Below are 22,441 nucleotides of genomic sequence, written 5' to 3'. Positions count from 1 at the left end.
ATGGCAAACAATGGATTTTTCATATTTTTCTGATCTAAGCCAGAACTGGATGCTTTTCTTCATGTCAGTTCAAGAAACAGCTATCTTCTAGTTAAACATAATTTCTTGAGTTTGAACAATGAAATGGGAGTTGAAGACAAGGATAAGAAATGGCAATCTGTGCCTTTGGGAAGACACTGTGTATTTCAGAAGGCTACTGTGTAAGCAGACAGGACAGTGAGAATGGTTACTGTATGATTATGAATTTAGCTAAATTTAGGATTATGCTATAGGAAATGTTTCCTGTGTGCCTGTGAGGAGCAGCCACAGCTAACACAGGAAAGACATGATTCCACCTGGATTTCAAGGACTGTCTCCTAGTACAGGTCCTCATGCTGGCGTCTGGCATGGATGGGAAAGAAAGAGATGTCAGTGAGATCTCAGCCTGCTGAGAATTTTCCACAGATTTCAATCTAAGCATCCTACAAGTTCAGTCAGGCTGTAGGGTAACAAAGTGATGGGAAAGAAAGACAGCAAGCACAAAGGGTACCACTTCATCTCAACTGCTCATTACCTGGGGTAACTGCTGGATGTTGGCACACTCACAGGCTAAGGAATTCAATGTCTGGTGGTGAGGGCTCTGTGGCTGAGGCAGGGGAAGCAGCACAGCGTGTCCTTCCTCACAAAAAGCAGGCACTTCTTGCTCTTCTCTGCTGCCATTCCACACAGGGGCTTTCTAAGCAGACTTTCACAGCCAATGTTGAAAGCAGAATTAATCAGGCAGCCTTTTTCCTTGCCAAGAGAAGAGAAAAAAAGTCTAGCAGCAGTAAAAACCTCAAAGAAATCACATTTAAAGACAAAGGATGCTGAAGTCACCTGGGCTGAAGGCCAGAGCTATGTGTTCCCTCTGTACTTTTTCAAATCCTTCTATGTGGATTTCTTTCAAATCCTCCACAGCCAGGCAGTAATAAGAGATCAATTATTTAGATGTATTAGAAATGAGTCTGCTAAGAGATTGCTTAGGGGTCACTTGAGAGCCTAAACGATTTGGTAAAGATCAACATCACTGACCCAATATGCTTTTTATCAACACTAACCAAATTCCCTCCATCCAGAGTGACAAAATGTAATGGAAACTGCTGATGAAAACCAAAATAAAACTGCAACTAATTACTATGAAGAAGTATGCTGTGAGAAAGAATGTTGCCCAAAGGTAAGACATTACTAACTATGCCCTTCCAGTTTTACCAATATTCAGAGCTTTGAAAGTTGTGCTTCTTTAGAAAAAAATAAGATGATGCTATATGAAGCATTTCTTTAATGGCATACAGTTCACAGTCCCATAATGCTTCTTTTAAGCAACATGCAATTTCTTTATTCAAAGCCTGACAGCAGTCACAGCTTGGTGCTCTTCATCTTCTCACAGGGCTACACTCCCCCTTCTCCAGCCATCTTAAAAACCACAGCTTGGTTATCTGAAAGGAATTAGTCTCTTCCTTTGGACTTTGGTAAAGGCACACAGATGTTCTGCTACTAGTGATGTCCATTTCCAAACCGTGCCTTGCACACTGCTGGTGTAGAACCATTCCTACACTCAGGGTAAGGCTTTGACTTTCTCCTGCACGCTGTTCCATCCCAGCTCAGCTTAACTAGCAGGAGCTTAACTAGCAGAAGCAAGCTGCATTTAATGAGGAATAAAGATGTCCTTGCCAAGTAATGCTCAAAAATGATCTTTTGAAGCAAATCTAGGGAACGACAACAAACGTCATGGCCTGCACTGATTTCAGGTGATTAAATACTTGACTTTTACTGAGACACTGATGTTTACAAGGAATTACAAAAAAGTATGGTTCAGGCTACATTGGTATGACATTTCAGGACCCTGTTCTCCCTTCCTTATGGAAATTTACAGTAAAAGTTTTTAATCTGTTCTGTTACTTCAGTTGCAAGCTAAACTTCAGCAACCTTGCCCTGATTATACCTGTAATGAATGGAATTTATGAAATAACTTAAACCATATCATGGCTTATACTTTTGTTGCACCATTAATTCAAATCCAGGTACTTAATTATATCTTCTTTTGTGTGTTTATCTGTATTTATATTTTTTGTTATTAGCTTGCTTGGCAGAGATGGAAACAGGAAGCAAAATGCAGGAAAAGAGAGCATTTTTGTATTTTTTACATTGGCCTGTCTTTGACACAAATCCTCCAGTTCATCAAGACCTTGACTTACGATCCACAGAAAGGATGTTATGTACATTATTGAGTACTCCTCTGAACAGAATGGGATGCTGAAGTGGAGCTTCTGTTATTTAACTGCTAAATTAAATCTTATGCTCTTTTTTACCCTATGGGAATACACATTCTCTGTCTGCTCTTGGAAAGCAGAAAATAAAAGATGGAGAATGGCAACATCAATGTTCCTGCTGTCCCGAGACTACAGTTCATTAAATCAATAGCAAACCAGCACACTGTAGGTCCCGGTGTCTTTTTCTGAGCTAATGTTCTCTTTTGGACAAAGAGACCTAACATTGGCTGTATAATTAATAGGGTCTGTAGTATGAAGAAAACCAGATTTTACTCACCTTGCTTGAATGTCACTGATGAATATTCACTGTGTTTAAAGGTAGATGACAAAAGGAACCTGCGTTAATCTGGGAGTGTTACGTACCGAAAACCAACAGGTACTTCCTCCAGTACTTGGGTACAGTGCATATCAACAGTCAGCAAAGGAAGAGCTCTTTGTTCAGAGATCTCCTTAGCTGAAAAAATAAAAACTCTAGAAAACATACTAAAAGGAATTTTCTTGCTTTCTTTTCTGAGAGATTTCCTGAACCACATTCGAAGTAGAATCTGGGACATCCAGCACCCACATTTGCACGAAAGAATACCACTGGGAGGAATTCAGTATCTCACACAACATGGTGGAGTGACCCCACGGCCTGTCACAACATGGTGGAGTGATCAATGGGCTGCCACAAAATGGCTGAGTGAACCATGCCCTTAGCCAAAATGGCGGAGTGACCCACGGCCTGACACAAAATGGCGGAGTGAACCACAAAGACTCACACAAAATGGCGGGGTGTCCCACAGCCTGACACAAAATGGCGGGGTGTCCCACAGCCTGACACAAAATGGCGGGGTGTCCCACAGCCTGACAAGAAATGGGGGCTGTTTCCCGCTCCAGCCCTCACCCACCATTTCAGACCGACACCCCCATCTCCCCCCGGCGTTCCCCAGCATGTCGGGCTGTCCCCTCACCCAGTGGTGCCGTCTGTCCGTCCGTGTGGGCCCCGCAGGGACCAGCAAAGCGCAGCCGTGCCCGGGGAGCCCCAGGGGAGCGGAGCGAAGGACACGGCCCGGCTTCTGAGGGCTCCCCTGCCAGGGGTTTAGAGCCTGCTCAGAGCACGCTGCATCCCAGGTGTTGCCTACAAACCCTTCTCCTTTTTCTTCCTTTTTTTTCTCCTACCTTCTTCTCAAAATACACTGTACACCAAACTAAAAAAATCCCAGGCCATGCCTTAGTATCCTGTTGTGTCTGGATAAGTTAGAATTTGGCTAAGTTAAACAGTACCAAGTTCAAGTTTGTGAAGTGCTTTACTTTGGGTGGTGCTTAAAATTTGCCAAGTGCCTCATTGTGCCATCGTGCTCTAAAGTTTGCAAGTCTGGCTGAGCCTCACGACCTCACAGCCACCCCCTCCCATCTCCCTGCATGTTCTGGTTTACCATTCCTGGAACCCCTTCCACTCCTCTTTACCTGTAGCTGTGGAAGAGTGCTTTGTCTCCAAATTTATGTCAAATTAAATAACAACAGCAACAATAATAATAATAATAATAATCATAATAATAATCAGCAGCAGCAGCAGCATCAGCATAACAATAATGATATTATTGGTAATAAAACTTTAAAAGTCACTGATGACATTAAAAATTATCTTACCATTGGAAAATTATTTGTGAAGAGCTTTTAAATAAAATTGAGAAAACCTGAACAAGACAGCATTCTTCTGAAGAATGGGCTGGCCCCTTAAAAGTGTGGTTGTCACTGAGGCCAGATCAGTGATAGTATCCAACCTGCCTTTTCCTTGTGCCCGCAGAGAGCTTGGAGAAAGCTTGAAACAACTTTAAAAATCATAAGTAAATGCTCCCCACTGTGTGTCCCTGACCCAGGTGTTCTCCAGGTCTCTTTTTCAGTGTTTATCAAACCTTCCCCGAGACTGGGCATGTAGCATATCTGCAGATGTAAATAAGCTGTGAAATGCTGCTGGGAGAGCGTGTGAGCTACTGAGAGCTCAGCAAACAGAGAGAGGGGTTTGCAGCATCCCCATGAACCAGAGACCACCGTGCCGCTTTAAACTTTCAAAAGTTTTTTAAAACTTTTTTAAAAGTTTGCTTTAAACTTTTGCCCTCTGCTAGATCAAAATATCAAATTCATTGGAAATGTACTCGCACTGTGTACTCTGTGAACACTTACTCTTGTGGCACATTTATTTAACACACAGAGAACTGATCCACTGCTCTGCCTTGCACCGGTTACTTTCAAGGACTCCCATTCTGCCTGAGAGAGAACAGATATAAATAATTATAGAATAAAATGTTGTCAGAGAATAATGTTCTCTGGCTGCTGTGGCCCAATGAAAGCCAAAGCCACCGTAAAACTTCCAGGGAAAAGGGCAGTCATTAATTCTACGAGGACAACACTCTATCACACCGCCTTGCTGCTGTTCTGCCAAAATAAATTCAAATATCTTAGTCTCTCTGTATACAGTTTAATGCATACACCTAATTTTTGCCTTTAAAAATTACCCTGGAAAATTACATGCATCTTCTCAAAGATATGAATATCTCAAGATGTTATTCTCCTTTATTTTAAGGACATCAGTGGCACATTTTTTTTAAAAAAGTGAGAATTTAGAGAACATCCGAGTTCCTGATTACTCACTGGATAGTGTGGATGTGAAGACAGATTTCTAAGGAATTAATTAGTCACCTTAAGGACCACACAGCATGAAAAATAACAGCAACAATATTAAACACTTAAGCAGATACACACCATCCTTTTCTAATTATTATTTACATGCAATTCTCCAAGTCCATTTCTGTGTCTTCCCCAGTATATTCATTACAGAAGTAACTCTAAGAGTTGTTTCTGTGTTTTGGTAAGGGCAGTTTTATTCTGCTTTATAGCTTTGTGTATTCAATTTGCCAGGTTTGGCAGTAGGTACCTGCAGTTAGTTGCCTTTTGAAAAGGTCATGGCTTGCTGGAGTGCTGGACAGTTGTATTTCATTCAGATGTCTGTGTACACTGATTTTAGGAATGCTCAATTTTTTAACCATAATCCATTTATATAATTTCTGAGTTAAGTGACACACTGCTGAAAAACAGACTTATCTGAAATTTTACCAAAATACGTCATAGCCATTCAACAAATGAATGAATCATCAATTTCACTTAACATAATTCATCTTGAAACTTAAATGTGTGTCTGCATTTTATCAATTACCACAGACCACCAGGAATGTGCAGCCAGTCCATGCATCCATCATCCATGGAAAAGGGCAAACTTTGAAGCATGTCTCAAATGATATATGTATTGGGAGAAGAAATTCTGTTTCAGAAGCAAAATGTCAGACAACATCCCTGCACCAAAAATAATATTAATAAAACAGCTTACTTGAGTTTGTTTAAAACAGACTAGGCCAGAATTTCTATCTCAGATGCAAAAAAAGAGGCAGACCGCTTTTATGAATGCCATAAAAATAAACTATTTTAATAGGTACATAAATAAAAGGTTTAAAGTAGAATTTCCCCCCCCAACATCAAGATGGCCTAGCCTCTGTACAGAAACTGAACAATATTCACGGGACTCCTAAATTAAATAAACCCTTTGTTACATTCAAAACCGCTGAAGGTAAATATATAACGCAGTGACGCACCTGAATTGCTCTCCTTCCTCATCCTAGCAGTGTATACAGTATTTCCTTGGTTTACAGTACTCTGAGGAGATGAATCTGTTAAATAAACTCTGAATGACAGGGTGGAAATAAAATTTAAAAAGTCAACGTTAAAAGAACCCGACAACCCTGGCACCCACGTGAGTACCTTGCATCAGCCAGGAAGTTCTAATGGAAGAGAAATAAGGATTGTGCTGTAAAATAAGTTATATCTTTTACATATAGTTGTAGAGTTATCTTAAAGTGTTTAAATACTACATTCACTTTGGCGATGCGTTTTGGTCTATGCCTGCAATAAATTACACGTGGCGTGTGCTCGTTGGTCGTGTTTTACTGCAAATGGGGGGAGCTCAGCACATCTAGGAAATATTAAAAATATTTCAGAATTATTTAATATGGACAAAATCTAATTTAAAGCAGCTTTCCTCCTATCATGCCCCCCTCCCCAGCACCTCAACAAAGTCAGCCTGATGGCTTCAGTTTTTGCTGTGTTGTATCAAAACAGGTCATAGGTTGATGACTAGCACTGACCCACAGAGGTTCTCTGGTTTTGTTTCTCCTTTCTCCTTCTGAACCACCTGCCTGTTTGAGAACATCTACCACTGACATCTCCATGCTCTCCAAAGATTCCAGCTAATAATTAAGGCAAGGAACCATCATTTGTCCATCGAAGCTAAGTCTCCTAGAACAAGATGCTATCGCTGCTGTTACCCGGAATGTGTCTGGTGATGGGTGAGGACCACTCATCCCGTGGAGGAGAAAATCTGTCACAGGGTCAGAGTGTTAAAGTATCTTGTGCTGGTGAAATCAGAGACAAAATTACAAGATGACAACTTTCATCCACAGTGCAGAACTGGCATTTCTAGTCCATTCCATCTGAAGTTCAAAAAGTGGGGCCAGGCTGACTGAGGCCTGGCCAAGGAGCCTGCTTAGAGTTTACCCACCAGCAAGACGTGACCGGCAGTGAAACGACTGCCCCTTTTTCCGACTGGCTTTCTTCTTGTTCTTGCTCTTCTTCTGCTTCTTTGCACCTTTGCTTTTATCCGACTTCTTTTTCTTATCGTCCTCCTTAAACCACGGCCCCCAGACTCCTCCGTTGAGCTTGGGGTTGCTGCGAGGGTCCTTGGGCGGGTAGCGGACGGGCACCGCGGTCTTGTTGAACTGCGAGAGCCTCCGCAGCAGCTGCTTCACCACCTCTGGGTGCCTGGCAGACAGGTCCACACGCTCGTAGGGGTCGGCCGTGATGTTGAAGAGCCACACGGTTTTCCCGGCTGACCAGGAGACGCGTTCATTGTGCCAGCGGTTGGGACCCGCGTTGCTGAAGGCCTGCGGAGGCACCCAGTCACTGTACCCCGGGTTTCCCGTCAGCAGCTTCCAGTGATTCACTCTGATGGCAGACTGGATGGCCGTGTTCCAGATCCCGTAGCCAGCGGCCCAGGAGCCATTCTTGGCTTTGGTGTAGATCGGGTCGATGTTGTGCAGGATGTCCACCCGCGGGGAACGCCTGCCCTCGCTGATGGTCTCCCACACGTCGTAGCCATCCAGCTGGATGTCTTCATCGATCTGCCCCTCGGCCAGCGTGATCAGCGTGGGGAACCAGTCTGTGATGTGCACCAGCTCCTTGCACACAGACCCTTTGTTTTTCAGGAGGGGGCTGTGCACAAACCCGACGGCGCGGATACCTCCTTCCCAATAGGTGCCTTTGCTTCCTCGGAGAGGCCAGTTACTGCCTCCGGCCATCGGCTGCCCACCGTTATCAGAAGAATAAATGATAATGCTGTTCTCGTAATAGCCGTACTTCCTTAGGGCGAGGGTCACGTTGTTTATGGCCTCGTCCAGGCAGGCCAGCATGGCCGCGTACCGCCGCCTGTTGATGTTGTTTATCGAGCGGTAATGTTCAAAATACCTGCCTGGCGCCTGAAGAGGCGAATGGACAGCCTGGTAGGCAATATACAGGAATATGGGCTTCCTGGGGTTATGAGAAGCCAGGATCTGCTGCACTTTCTGCGTGTACATCTGCGTGGAATAGATGCCGTTGTCGTGGTCCCAGGCGGCGTTGTCATTCTCGTACAGGTCGTAGCCGCATATCCCGGGGCTGTCGCACTTGAAGTGGGTGTAGTAGTCGCCGCTGCCCAGGAGCGAGCCGAAGAAGGAGTCGAAGCCCCTCTGTGTGGGCATGCACTCCCTGCGGTAGAACCCCAGGTGCCACTTGCCCACCATGTGTGTGGAGTACCCAGCCTCCTTCAGCTTCTGAGGTAGCGTGACGTTATCCAGAGGTAAGCAGTTGGGCTGCGTCGGTCGGATGATGGAGTGCTGCAGTCCCGTGTGGATCTGGTACCTGGAGGTGGGAGGAGACAGGCATCAGGCTGGTGGAGGAAATGCTCAGGTGTGTGGACACCTTAACCCCAACAAAAAATATCCTTAGGCAAGCCACAGCCTTCTCTGGAAATATTTCAGAGTGCCTGTGTGTGCTGCTTTCAAAAACCAGCTCGGTCACACTATGAAATCTGTCCTCGCCTCACCATGGGATGAAACCTTCCCCTCCGTGGTCTGAGCTACTCAAAATACCTACATACACAGGAGCACCGATACTTTGAGGCACCCTTCTCTCCTCCACATGTCTCCATTTAACAATGACTATAGAAAATTATGTGGATAAATACAATTTTTACAGTGCCTCGTAATTCGCTAGCGGTGAACGTATCTACAGCATATAAAAATGCTGGGCTTTGAGTGTGTAAGAGCAGTATGTTTAACGGATGGGATAATAAATTCCGCAGTGCGCTACAGGCTATGTGTAAAGAATACATATGGCCTCCATATGATGAGAAAATGAATCCAGCACGGGCAGCAGTAAGTATCAAAAATCAAGGGCAAATATATTTATATCAGTTTGACACTAAAAAAGAGAATGCAACAGCAGATAGCAGACCAAAGACAACTTCTCCCCGCACGTGAGAATATTCAGGTTCAATTCTCAGCCATGCACTGAACAGCCAAGTCCACCAAAACTGCATATCTCCCCCAAAACCAGTCCTTATTAATTTGTTGTAGCAGGAGTTGGGGCTTCTTGACACATTCTGCTCGTGTTGCCTATCTGATCGGCCTCCTGAGCTATCTAGAAAATTAAAACCATTAGGCTCTGCCTGTCCATAAATAACTTAGAGCCTGCTTTCATACGAGGGCTTCCTGGCCAAGATCCTTAAAGGCGCCATAGCTGTCCTTAATGGCTGGCAATGTGTACGGATTGCGTAACTCCCATTTAATTCTGCAGCTAATTTCCACGGAACCAGAAGCTCCGGTCTCCCTAAGTGCCTGCAGAAGCTCTGGGTGTTGTGCTGCTCTGGACCCAGCGTGCTGCACTGTGCTCTGCCCCGCTGGCCCCTCTGCATAGCATTGCCTCTGGGAGCAGGCTGGAGACCTGGAGCCCTGCCACCCAATTGTCCCCAAACTCACAGGCTGGTGCTGACAACGCAGGAGATGCTGCAGGAGAGAGTTAAAACACACTCTGAAAATTACGGGTTTCTGGGATCTACGTTGCGCTTTTGTAAAAGAAATGTCACGTGCACACAAGTCCCACATCCTTCCCATGGTTCAGCTGCAATATTCACCTCTTAAAACAGGTAAATTACAACCAGGAAAGCCATGCAGTGCCCCGTACTTCAGCTCATTCCATATTTGGGACTCCTCAGGGAACTATGTCCACAAGGCATTTCATTTCCTTCTCCTTCCCTTTCCTCCGCCTTGTTAAATCCTTTCAGTAAAATCCCGTTTTTTGATCCAAGTGGAAAAGTCCTTGTCCCCACTCAGTTATTTTAGTCAACAGCTTCTGCTTCCTTAACTCTGACAGCCTCCTCGATCACAAGGTCAGCCCTGAGTCCCAGCTGGGCAGTTTCTCTGTAATAAGCTAATTTTGCTGGAAGTCAGGATTTTCCCTGTTGTGAGCAGGAGGGATCCTTCCACCACCCTTCTCCTCTGGAAACTGAGAAGCTGGGCCTGAGGGGAACAAGCCACAGAATATGCAAAAATCCAATCTGCCTCTTGTGCTTACAAGAGAAAGCATGATAGTCACACAAGGTTAATTCCCATCAAGAATTCCTAAAACACCGGGCAGATTCCCCAGCCAGGGCTACTCAGAGATCCAAGCAAGAAATTCCAACACTGTTGATCTGACAAATACTGAACCAAAAAATAGCAAGAATTAACCTCAGTCATACAGGTTATTCAGCACTGCATCTTGTTTCAGCAGTGCCCTCAGGAAGTTATTCAATATGCTGGTAACAGTGCAGATATAACATACATCCATCTATATGCACATATATTCCCTGCTGCTGCCTCTTTGCAGGAGACTTTGGTGTGTTTCCCAGATGTGTGTGTGTGTCTGTGTGCTATTTCTGGCATGGCTGTGCTTCAGAATATACCTATAGGCACACAAAGAGACACATTTTTATACTCGTGTGTGAGAAAAAGAAACCTGCAAACCAATACATTTTTCAAATCAAAATATTTCAAGTGTAGAAATGCTTCAAAGAAATATCAACCTCTGATTATCAGAAGACTGTTCACTATGACAAAAATGGTCAAGATTTGTTCATTTTCCTGTGCCACATGCCTTTCTAATTGATCCATTATGTGCCAACGTTACTTTTTCAGTGAAAGTATTTCATTTTCAAAGGATTTGCAGGGCATTTGTAGAAAAGCAAAGTAACCTGGACAAAAGAGAGTGATGATATGGAAGCAAATGGCATTAATAGTAATAAGAAAGTTGTCACAAAACAACTGTTTTGAAACTGTTTCTAGACTGTGCAAGAGTTTCGAAATAAAACCTGAACCAGGCACAACATAAAGGGATTAAGAGTCAGGTGCTGATTTTGGGGGTGTTCTCTAGCAGATTAAGTCATGAACTCATCAACAGCCATGAAACGTCTGTGAGATACATCCTATAGATTTTATGGCTTCCACTTTTTAGAATAAATTGGTTGAATTTAATCCCAAATGCAGAAAGCAAGTTAGGACTGAGAATGGTCTGGAATTCATTATTAGAATTTCAGCACTAGTAACCAGTCAATTCTAAGCAAATGCCAACAGGCCACAGAATCTATTTCATCATTTTTTAGACTCTGACCTTCCTGGGCATTATTTACATATAGGCCATTAACTGCTAAGAGCCTGTATAAAGAGTAGGGGGCTTCAAGACTTGGGAATACTTTACATGCACATGTTATGCTCTCCTCCCTACTCCTCCAAGATTCTGGATCATAAGTGTCTCCTTTAGAATACATGAAATTTGCAATTTGCACGACAAGGAACTAAGTAAGATTTGTGCGAAATGTTCAGCTAACAAAACGCATACTAAAAATTAATTTCTCCTCACTATACAGGGATGGCTCTTTGTGCATTTTCTATTCTTGTTTTTGTTTTCCTGGTGTACTGTTCAGATGTTCACAGTGAAACCCACTGTGATAAGTGTTGCAGCCAAGGCAGATGCTCGGTGCTGGCTCACTGACACACTGAGCTGTTTTCTTGTTTGTAGGGGAACCTTTAAAGCAATGGCCTCCCTCTGGGAGCACTCCAGTGACTTCATAGCCCTTTGCTTCTTGGATGCTCAGAGAAATATTTCAGAAGGTTTGTAAAATAAATAAATAAGCAAATAAATCCTCCCTCCTGAGTGTGAGCTCATGACATCCCTTTCCAACACGAGTTCCCTTCCTGTTTTAATTCAGACACAAAGCTCAGGCAGTGGCTCTCACATCACTCCCACCTCCAGTCTCAAGGTACAGAAACCATTCAGTTGCTGAAGGTCAGCTGCACATTGAAGTGTTATGGATGTAAATCACCACAGGCACACCGAAGTCAGTGAGACCTGAGCTTGAGGAATTAACATTGGGAAGCTTAATTTCCCTTTTCTGATGCCCTCAATAGCGCTGAATTAGTTTCCAGTTCTGATCTGCAGAGCAGGAGATCAGTGACAGAACCTTCACACACTTTCAGTGCTATTCCCCCGCAGCAGAGAGCAGGACTGAGGGGCTGTGGAGGGAAAGATTCTCCTGGCACGCCTCACATCCCCTACACAGCCTTACACAGACGTAGGCCAAGCCAGCTTTCCTGAAAAAATCTTCCCCTGAGGAGTTTTCTATTGAGTGTTTTCCCCCTTAACTTCAGGGTGGGTTTTGCACTGAGGAAGAAGCTGGGATGTTTCTAATTTTGTGATGTGCATGTACAACACTATTGATTTCAAGCTCTCACCATTTTCAAATACTGCATTAATTGTCTTCAAACTGAGATTCTTTTAAGGCTCACTGAAGATTAACAAAGAAGCTCAGTTGGAAGTTTCCAGTTTCAGGAACTTTTGCTAGCATAGCTCTAGTTAGTACATGTGGAAAATGTATTTTTATTATGCTTGCATAGCTCAGGATATGTTGAAAAAAAAATCTCAATTTTAAAAATAATGAACTCTAGCCTAGGATTTAGAAAAGGATACTTTAAATAAAAACCCCACATTTGCCAGGAGTTGCATAGAGAGTGACAGCACTGAGGTCTGCATGCTACATAAATTAAAGGGATCATTATTGACGATTGTGTATTTCCTTGTTAAAAATACAACATGCAGATACCAGTCTAGAACATAGATTTAGGGGTTACTAAAGAACAGCCTTTGACATTTTCCCTGAAACTATTTGTATAACACAACAGCTAAAACAGAGAAATTCCAGGTGAATAGAAAATAGAGAAAAATTTCATTTTGAGGGCCCTCAGTCCTCAGAGGTCCAAGTTAGTGGGGGGAAAAAAACCCCAGCATCCCACTTACCACCAGCAAATCACCAGCAGCAGGACACAATCACCAGAGAGAGAAACCAGATACAACAAGGACATTTTTATAGTGGGCTGAGGCTTTAGCATGGAGCCCACAAGCCCTACAGGTTTGAAAAAGTTGTTACTTTGGGCAGGGAAGTTCACTCTGAGTCATCTCAAAGTTGTTTTCAGCTTGTGAGGGAAACAAGAACTCTTCTGCTGTCAGTCTTTCACCCAGGCTGGTGAAGAGCAGGGCAGGGGGATCCTGATCATGGGCATGTTGGATATGGAGCAGTGTGAAAGAATCACACAAAATGCCTCTGCAGCAGAAATGTCTGCCATAAAAACAAAATGCTTCATGTTGCGTACGCTGTGGTTTTTAAAACTAAACTCAGAGTAAAGCTGGAAAAGGGTTGATCCAGGAGACACTGGGGCAGAGGGCAGGGCTGAGCTGATTGAAATGAGATGCAAATAAAGCCATCACAGCCTGACATGAATTGCTGCCAAGCCATCAGCAAGTCCCGTCCCTTCAGACTGATAACAACAAAGCCAGAGTGTGTAGCCACAGTGCTTCTCTCTCACTGCTATTAAGTCAATTTGCTGATAAGCAAAATGTTTTCTAAATGTTCCTGTCCTTCCTATTTCCCTTCTTTCCCTAACTTAGAGAGTGATAACAAGTCTTGACTCTGCTGATTTCCAACTGCCAAGCTCCCACGAGAGCCAAAGCAGGCAGTGGCACCTGGGCACTCTTTAGGGCAGCACATTCACTATCTGCTCTGGACAAGACCAGGTTAAGATAAGTCCCATCTATCTCATTTCTTCAGTGTTTACAGTCCATGGCAACTGTGTATAATCCCATGGGAAACACTCCTAAATGTCAGCATGAAAGTTTTCATGCAACACAGTCTGTTCATGCCAAGGAGCCCTGAGCCTACGCTACCTAAGTGCACATTTCAGCTTTCAAAAATGGCAGAAAACCACAGTTTTCTACACTGGATCTGTCATTCATTATCTATCATTTAGCCATTTTATCTTCTGGCTTATGACTTCGGGATTTTGGGGGAAGGTGGGTTCTAGGTGTGAACGGATCAGAGAAGAAAATGCATCACTAAAGACTAAATGCAAACTCCAAACCCTCACAGACTTTCTCTGTGTCAGCCCACACAAATCAAACCTGAAGTGTTCACTCAGACACACACACACATTCACATTTCATCCACAGATGTATTCCTTGAATTTTTATGTGCTTATAAATCAGAGCAGAAAAGGTATCTACTTCTAAATCAAGTATTTACCTAAAAAGTCTAACTCCCATTATTTACTGTTTTATCACTCTGGCAATGCTATTGCATATATGTCATTTGGAAGATTCTGTATCTTGCCCTACTTTCAAGTTTTTCATTGTTGTTTTTAAATCAGTTAAGACTCTTCTATCAAATTCAGGAAAAGAAAAATAAAGTAGCAATTTCCTTGCAGACTAATAATGTTAGCAGTTCTGCTCCCATGACCTTTTGTCCAAGGACTTACAGGAGTTGAGGTATCCTTATTTCACCAAATGCCATTTGGATTTTGATGCATGAACTCAACCTCAGAATCATTTCGAAATTCTGATCTCACACCAGCCCTAGCATTTGGTCATTTAAATGATGTCCTCACACCCCGATATTGTTTATATTGTGAAATGGATTTTTATCACTTGGCACACAGAAATGATTGAAAACTGGTCACAAAATGCTGTTCTCCATGGTTCTATATTCCAACAGTTTTACATCTCCAGGATTCGCACCAGATCCTCTCTTTTTTATCTTCCCAGCTCCTGCAGATGCAACTGGCACCCCTGGAGCGAGGCAGAGCTCAGCAAACAGCGGGAAAGCAACTGTTGTCTCCAGAGTTGTGAGCTTTAAAGGAAAAATATCTGGCTGTGGGACCAAGCCGGGAGGGAAAAGGAACAGAAACCTTCATCTGCCTTTCCTCAGGGCTACTCTCCCTGGTTCCAGAAGCTTGAACTTTAAATCACCCTCCAAATTAAGTTGCAATTAGTATTTTCATACCAAACATTATTATACTGGCAGCTTATCTGCTACCAACCTTTCCTGTCATGGAGGTAATTTATCTGCTCCAGTGGGAGGGACAGCAAGGATAAGTGGGAGCTGGCAGCAGCTGGAATGCACATGTGTATATGCAGCTATTGTTTTCTTTGCTCCCAGTTTGCTGCAGCTGTGGAAACAGAGCACAACATTTCCAGCTTTATCACTGTAATTCATTTAGGGAAAAGGGGAGGAAAATGTGTGATTGCATAATCGGCGCTGGCGGTTTCACGTCTACATGAGAGTGACATGGAAAGAAAACAATTTGACTAAATGCTTTGCATGCCAACCACAAATCCAGACCCCGCCACCAAATTCTGGGCTCTCAGCAACAGCAGATCCCAGCGGATATGACACCTAATCACCATGTTCCAAGGGAAAGAAACCTAAAATGACTCTGCGATTAGTTAGAGACAAAGTTGTAGTCCTGCTGTGGCCATTCCTGCAGGAGAAAAAACAGAAGAAAAGGAGAGAAATGGAGTCTAAAAATGGTGTGCAGAAGAATCCCCCCCTCGGGTATTCCCAAAGTGAAGTTGGAGCAGGACCAGCGTGCCAGGACAGGGACACAGCAGGTTCCAGTTTGTAATGGAGAGGTGCCTTCATTCCAGCCTCTGTTCTCTGCTCTGCTGGGAGAACAGCACCCCTGAGCCTCCTAATATCCCAGAATAGTCACTGTTACAGCCAGAGCAAACTTTAAGGTGTCTCATACTCTGTCTAAAAGGATATTTTAATATTTAAAATAACACAAGAGTTTTTACATGACCAAAAATTAAAGCCTGCCATGCACATGTGTGAAATATTTTCCACCTAATCCTGTGACAGTTTAGGAAAGTTGGTTCATCTTTATATAGGAAGGATTTATTCAGTGAGTGCACCTAAGAGATGTGAAAGATACTCATTATATGGTTGCCTTTCATAAGAAGACATCTCTCATAAAAATGACATACTTGATGGCAGCCCTTAAGGTAGCAGCCAAACAGTTATTGTCTTACATTTCTCTGTAATTAAAGTACTCATTTTGAGCATTTAGTACCATTTCTGAATTAGAACTGTCCTTATCTATTATTCATACATCCAGCACTTAGAGCCTATATCAATCTAAATGCTGTAAAATGACCTTGAATTGACAGCAAGGATGACTGAGGGCAGAAAGACAGGATGTAAAATACAGGTTAACAACCACCACATCATGGGCTTATATGGTATCATTTGAGAGGGTAATTGCTTTATAATTAAAGAACATTATGACATTGAAAAAAGTTAGGGCTATGTGGTACTTCAGAGACATCTCAAGTGTTTTAGGTTACCTTCACAACATCCAAACTTTGTGACAGCTGTAATTTTTTATTAACCAATGACCAACTACATAAACACACCGTTTCTGAGTGTGACATTGGAGAACATCATAGTTCCATTGCTCTAGTGAGCATAAGTGTATCATAGGCCATTAAGTTTCTTTTGAACCCCTGGACAAGTCTTACAGACAGCAATTTAAAATTAGAGATAAATTACTACTGTGAGAGTACAAAGATCAAGTGGTAACAGCCACACCTCTTTAGGATTTATAATATTTCTATTATCCTGCTCTGTGAGACGTCTCAAGCTTGACTGTCTCCAAGACTCTGTTCCAGGACAGAGAACAGACTCTGCCCCATGTAATCAATATGTACCTATTTAAGTAAAAGAATAATTACATCAATTTCAACTGAATATACTTCTAGGCAAAATTTTGCTCAGAGTCATCAAAGTATCAAAATGAGTCCATGAATTAATGCACCAAACTCCTTTTTTTCATGTGGAGGTTCACTGGGAATGCTGATCAATTAAGAAATATTCTTGGATGATTATTTCTCTTTCATCTCAACTTGGTCATTCTATTTGTTCTACTTAATGCATTCCATGACATAACATCATTGTAAAACGTGTACATGTGCATCAAAAGGAAATCATTATCTTCTCCTTCACCCCCCGTGTATGGCACAGCAGTCTGAGAGCGGGATACCTGCTGTCAGTCTTTACAGTTTAATTATGCATTTCAGCCAGTGGCATTTGATGCTGCTGCATATGAAATGATAAGGTGTTATTCAGAACTGAGAGTGTCATTCACAATCTAAGCTGAATTACACAATCTAAGTTGAAGTTTCACAGAGGCTGTGGTGCCCACCTGGATCCCTCATTTAAGGTCTCGTTCTTGGCAGTGAGAGAGCGATGCTGTTTGCTGCTCTCCCTACAGGGACAGACAACACCCACAATTGCTTCATGGCACTCCAGAGTAATTTTCCCAGAAAAGCTACAGCCCTGATAATATGAACAACAGCTTTATCTGGGAAAAAAAAGCCACCCTAATTTGACTTTTCAGCAATCTCGCTGGTTTTCTGGGCTGACATTTGCTGGCAGCAGCAGTGGCACTGAATCATTAGTGAGAGGAATAACCTTGTCTTGAAAGGGAGGGAGGGCTGGGAGCCAAGAGATGCTGTCTTCTGGGTTCTGCACAGTTTTCAGCCTGAGCATCCCCACTGACCTCCAGTTCTTTTGTCCTTCTGACACTTTGATATCAGTTTCTGAGTCTTGTGCTGCTCATCGCTTTGAGCAGGGATGGAACCATGCCTGTTGCACAACACAGCTAAAGCTCAAAATGGGCTTTTTAGTCCTGATAAAAGAGGTGGCAGGATGCAAATGAGCCTCACCCTGCTGCTAAGCCAGTTTGTAACTGGACTTGTCAAAATACAGTGCTTACAGGAACCTGCTTATTTACAGTGATTGCCACCAGTTATGTATGAGTTCTGTCACATATTGCTGGCTGCTGGATTTTCTATTTCCTGATTCACCTGAGAAATACTATATTAAAACCACCTTTTCAGATCTGACCAGAACACTTGAGTTCAGTTTTGATCAAGAAGAGGCCCTGTGTGTGGCTCCCAAAGAAATAACAGATGAAGATAACGAGGTATTGCATTAACCTGGGTCCCACATGACAGGTTCCTGGCTGACACCACGGGGAAATGGAACATCTTTGTTTACTCACAGGGGAGATTCCACACGGAAAGGAACTGCTTTCACTGCCTGTGTCTGAGTGGACGTAGGTGTGCTGTTGTAGCACAGGGAGAAGAGTGGGGAGCAGTGCTGCAGGGCTGTCAGTCAGTTCTGTGACAATTTTTAATTACCACATCAGAGACAGCACACACTGTATAGTACAGCATTCAAAAGGGAAGTAAAATGTCTGCATTGAAAGCACCACGCTGGAACTCAAAAGGAACAAAGCAACTTCAGCAGGTACGTGACCATCTCACTGTGACCCACGGTTGGAAAAGACCTTTAGGATCCAGTCCAACCAATGACCTGACAATGCCAATTCCACTGCTAAACCACGTCCCTAAGTGCCACACCTACGTGTCCTTTAAATGTCACAGGGGTGATGACTTGAGCTTCAGGTGGTTCCACAACTTGACAATCCTTTGGGTGAAGAAATTTTTCCTACTATCCAACCTAAACTCTCCCCTGGCACGACTTGAGGCCCCTCCCTCTTGTCCTGTCACTAATGGTGCTTGAAGAAGCTCTGCGCTACTTGACAGGGATCTCTCTGCTCCTGTACCAATGGATTTGAGATGCCACCTTTGCTCCCTGCCCAAATCAGGCAAGGGCTAGGAGAAATGTAATTCCTGCTCTGCAGAGCAGGAATGTGATGGAATTGGAGAACTCTGCGTGTCACATTTGATGGCTGCATGATGCCATGGCACAGACACTGCGCAGTCCCCTCATGCCACCCACCCTGCTGCATTTCTCCCTCCCCCTCAGCCTCCCACACCAGAGAAGGGAACAAACTGCAGTTAATACGGGACAGAGGTTAACAGCACATCTGTTTCTAGGCCACTGTGCGACGAATAATGAAGAGATTTGGAAAAATGCTTCTTTATTTCCCTCCGAAATCCAGCTTAGCAAAACAAGTAGTGCTCTCTTGGATGTCACTGCCGCTCTCCCTAATCCCTCCTGACTCTCATTCACACTGCTCCTCACTCACATCTTGCTTTGCTGCTTACACTGAGGCAGTGTCCAAAAGCCTAACAGGAACTGAAACTGTGGTGCAACATCATTGGAAATAAAATGGAGCAAAAAATAGAGGGTGGAAGGGAAACAGGTGCCCTCTCGCTGTTGGTCCAACAAAAATCTAGAAACAGAGTCTCTTGCATGTCTAGCAACTATGTATAAAAGCAGACAAAGCATACATAAAATATTTGCTATAAATGAAGCTGTGCCTTATTTAAGATGCTAGTAGGTGATTTTGATCCCAGGCAAAATACCACAAAAATGACTCACGTAACCGAGTGGGCTGGGTAAGAGTAAGTGAGGTGTAAATGGACACACACAAAGTTTTGGCAGTGTGCATTCAACATAGCCAGCAACTCCTAATACACTAATGGAACCTATGCAGAGATGCCATCAGCACTGTATGCTGCCTTCTGTGGGGCTTTCTCCCCCTGCCTGAAAACATTTTATTAAGTAGAGTGATAGTAGCATCACATCCCCTGTGAGAAGGGATTTAAGGGCTAATGCCACCCAGAAAATGAAGATAACCCATTAAAAATTAAAAATAAGAGTAGAAGTCGTGATTCTTGGAGAAACACTCATTGTTCAGGAGAAAGGGAAACACATTTAGCATTTATGAGTGTGTGATTCACTAAACAGCTATGGAGCTCTGACTTGAGAAGATACCTTTGTATGGACAGAGCTTCTACACCTGCTTAAATCCCTTGGTGACAGAAGAGCTTTCTTGAACGGGATGGATCTAAACGACTGGCTGCTCTTGAACTGACATTTAAGTGCACTTGCAGAGGAATTTTACAAACTAGTCTATATTTTTTATAGCTAAAGACACAAATAGGGATTCTCAAAAAGGTCCCTAAATCTCCATGAAATCAACAGAAGTTACAGGAACTAACAAAAGACCACTGATTCCTAATCAGCATTATTAAGCTTCCTTTAAAAAAATCTGGTCCTTCAAGATGAAAAGGACATGTTCTGTTTTCTCAGAGGTGCCAAAGTGAAATTACCACCATCACAGAAAAGCAGCTCCTACACATTTGGTCTCTGACCCCAGGGTTTCTGGTGGGAGCCAAGCATTAGTTGGAAAAATATGACAGCAAGATGATAACCCATCCATTCTTCTGAAGCACAATTAACTCTGTGGAAAGTTACTCAATCAGTGCTAAATAATTTCCAGCTTCCAAATCACTTAGGTCCTGTTCAGGTTGTGAAATGATGTATTCCAGTGGTTAATAATCCCAGCAATAACATCAAAATTAATAAAATGGTGTAATGCTGAACAAAGCATCATCATTTAGAATCTGTTCTTGGTACTTTCAACATTCCTCTCCGCGTGGGAATAGAAATTTGGAGATTGTGGGGCTTGTAAAGGGAAAAGAGGGAAGAAGATACAAGAATCAGGCATGCTTTGCATCTGTCTTGAGTGAAAAAGCTAAATATTTCTTTCCTCTTCAGGAGCCAGGAAGGTTAATGGAGGAGCAAATCAACCCACAGCAATTCCCTGACATCGTGTAGCAGCGTGTGTGCTAAGACTGCACCACACCACAGAGAGGTGACGAGTAGTGACACCACCACAGAGCAGGCAGTGTCTGTGTTCTGGGGACAGGAACATGTCAGGAACATTGCTGCAACCACAACACCACATCTGCTCAGCTTTGTCTGCAGGAGACTTTGCTGTTCCCTAAACAGATCTGTGGCTGTAGCTCCAAGGGGTCACACAGGAGACAAGGAGCCAGAGGAAGCTGTGAACCCTGCGGGGAGCCTGTCAGCTCACTCAGTGACAACATTCTTATCTCTATTGTCCCATTAGTGACAGCAGTGTATGACTTGTCCCACCAAACAGATAAATCAACACCCCTGTGTACAGCTGTACAAAGTCAGTGCAGTAATTCACTGCCAACTCTGTATATATTGTCAGAGCACTGGGCTTGGCCAGGATCTCACCAGGTTTCCCACAGGAGTGGGTGCACACTATAAAACACATCTTCAACTTGTTCTGTGAATGTGCCCCTGCAACTTAACCGCACTGCCTTGGTTCTTCATGAACTCTCCCAGTTGGCTTATTCAATATTGAGCACTTAATGTATTTTGAATTCTGGTAATCTGGCTGCAGGACTGTAAAATTCCTCAACAGTCCATTCATTTCATGCCCAGCTTTTCACGAGCAGTGCTCAACAAACTGCAGGACCGATTTCTTCGCTATTACTTGTGTTAAAGTGAAGCATCTGCTTCTCAAACCCAGGCTTAAGTCTGTGTGTTCAAAACCAAAATGCAGGGGAGGTGACTAGAGTCAGCAGCAGCAGAATGGGAGAGCAGCAAAAGGTCTGTAAAGCCTCTGCCTGCATTCCTTGTTAGCCAAGAGTCTGGGCTAAATATGCATTCTGGCTCTGATTTGGAAGTTTCTCCCGTGTTTCTCATATAATCCACTTCCTCAAGAGGGAAGCAGTGCTGACAGTCACCCGGGGAAACTGCAGCCACATCTCCCGGTGAGGATGGCAACTGCTACACCACACTACGGAGCAACGAGGTGAAAGAAAGAAGGGAAAGATGGAAAACCCCTAAAAACCTCACTACAATCAGAGTGGAACTTGGTGATTCCAACAGGGCTTCCTCCAGTCAGTCACATTACCCAAAAGTTTAAATTAAGCCTTTAATTATTTTTTTTACATTCTTCTTTAGTGCTTTCAGTTCATAATATTTTAGACGTAGAGCAAATGTAAGATCAGTATTTTAAAACCACAAAGACACTTATCCAGAAATCCAGATAAATTAAAAAATCTGAATGACAATAGGCATCAACAGTGTAAAGGACACCATGAGCCAGATAACAGCCAACAAAATTTCCTCTCAGGTTTTTATTGCCTGGAAGTTCAGATGGGTTTTTTTCTGCTTAGGGGGACTGTGGTGTTTTGGGGTGATCTTATTTGAAATGTCATTTGAATTTAAACCATCCAGTATATTTTCTGATCTCCTCCTTCCCCTTTGCCCTTGCAATTACATTATTATACCAAAGAAACCCCAAACCAACAACTCTGCCAAGTTGTGGCAAACTAGTTTTCTGCAGTTGGTCACAGTGAGCATAGCTTGGACATGATGCATCCGTCTAGGAACAATAGAATAGCAAAGAACTGAACTACTGGATTTGAAATGGCAGACACCCTGGGATAGCTGTGGAAAAGCCATGGCTGGACACACTTGCTCTGGAAATATGTAAGTTCAGTTCAGTTGTGGGATGGGAGAGGAAGCTTTCTGCTGGCTCTTCATTTTTTTGGTATGTTACATAAGCTCCCTTTCCTCTTTACTTTTATAACAGCACATAAATATTTTATGAACCATGGGCCTTTGAACTCTGTTCCTCTGACCCATTGACTGATTCTCATTTGCCTCTCTGAAATTGCATCTCAAGTGCTTCGAGAAATGCATCATCCTGGGCTGTCATATAAAACCCAACATAAACAGTAATTCTGTTTTTTGCCAATGCTACAAGTCAACTCCAAGGACAATAAATTTCCACTTAATGTTAACAGCGAGGTTGCTGGAGACGTTGGCATTCTGATATATTGAAGGCATAAAGTGCAAACAGCTT

At 43.2% G+C, this 22,441-nt stretch overlaps 1 protein-coding gene across 6 annotated transcripts in view; it reads right to left on the bottom strand.

The window, feature by feature from the left end:
* Positions 1-3,424: 3,424 nt before the first annotated feature.
* Positions 3,425-22,441, bottom strand: part of ARSJ (arylsulfatase family member J) — a 52,498-nt gene continuing 33,481 nt past the window's right edge. The window contains exons 2-5 of one of the 6 annotated variants that reach the window (XR_015286571.1): positions 6,880-8,273; positions 6,647-6,733; positions 5,918-6,006; positions 3,425-4,538 (exon numbers count right to left, since the gene is read on the bottom strand). Coding sequence is in view for 1 of the 6 variants with exons in the window: in XM_023926498.2 (XP_023782266.2) it covers positions 6,872-8,273 (1,402 nt within the window). In the remaining 5 variants the exon portion in view is untranslated. The other 5 variants (XR_015286572.1, XR_015286569.1, XR_015286570.1 and 2 more) reach the window with 5 other exon arrangements.

This window comes from Cyanistes caeruleus, chromosome 5 (genome assembly GCF_971803275.1).
Source record: "Cyanistes caeruleus chromosome 5, bCyaCae1.hap1.1, whole genome shotgun sequence".
In the NCBI taxonomy this organism is placed as follows: Eukaryota; Metazoa; Chordata; class Aves; order Passeriformes; family Paridae; genus Cyanistes; species Cyanistes caeruleus.
Note: the sequence above shows the minus strand (reverse complement) of the source record. Positions and strands in the feature narration are given on the sequence as shown.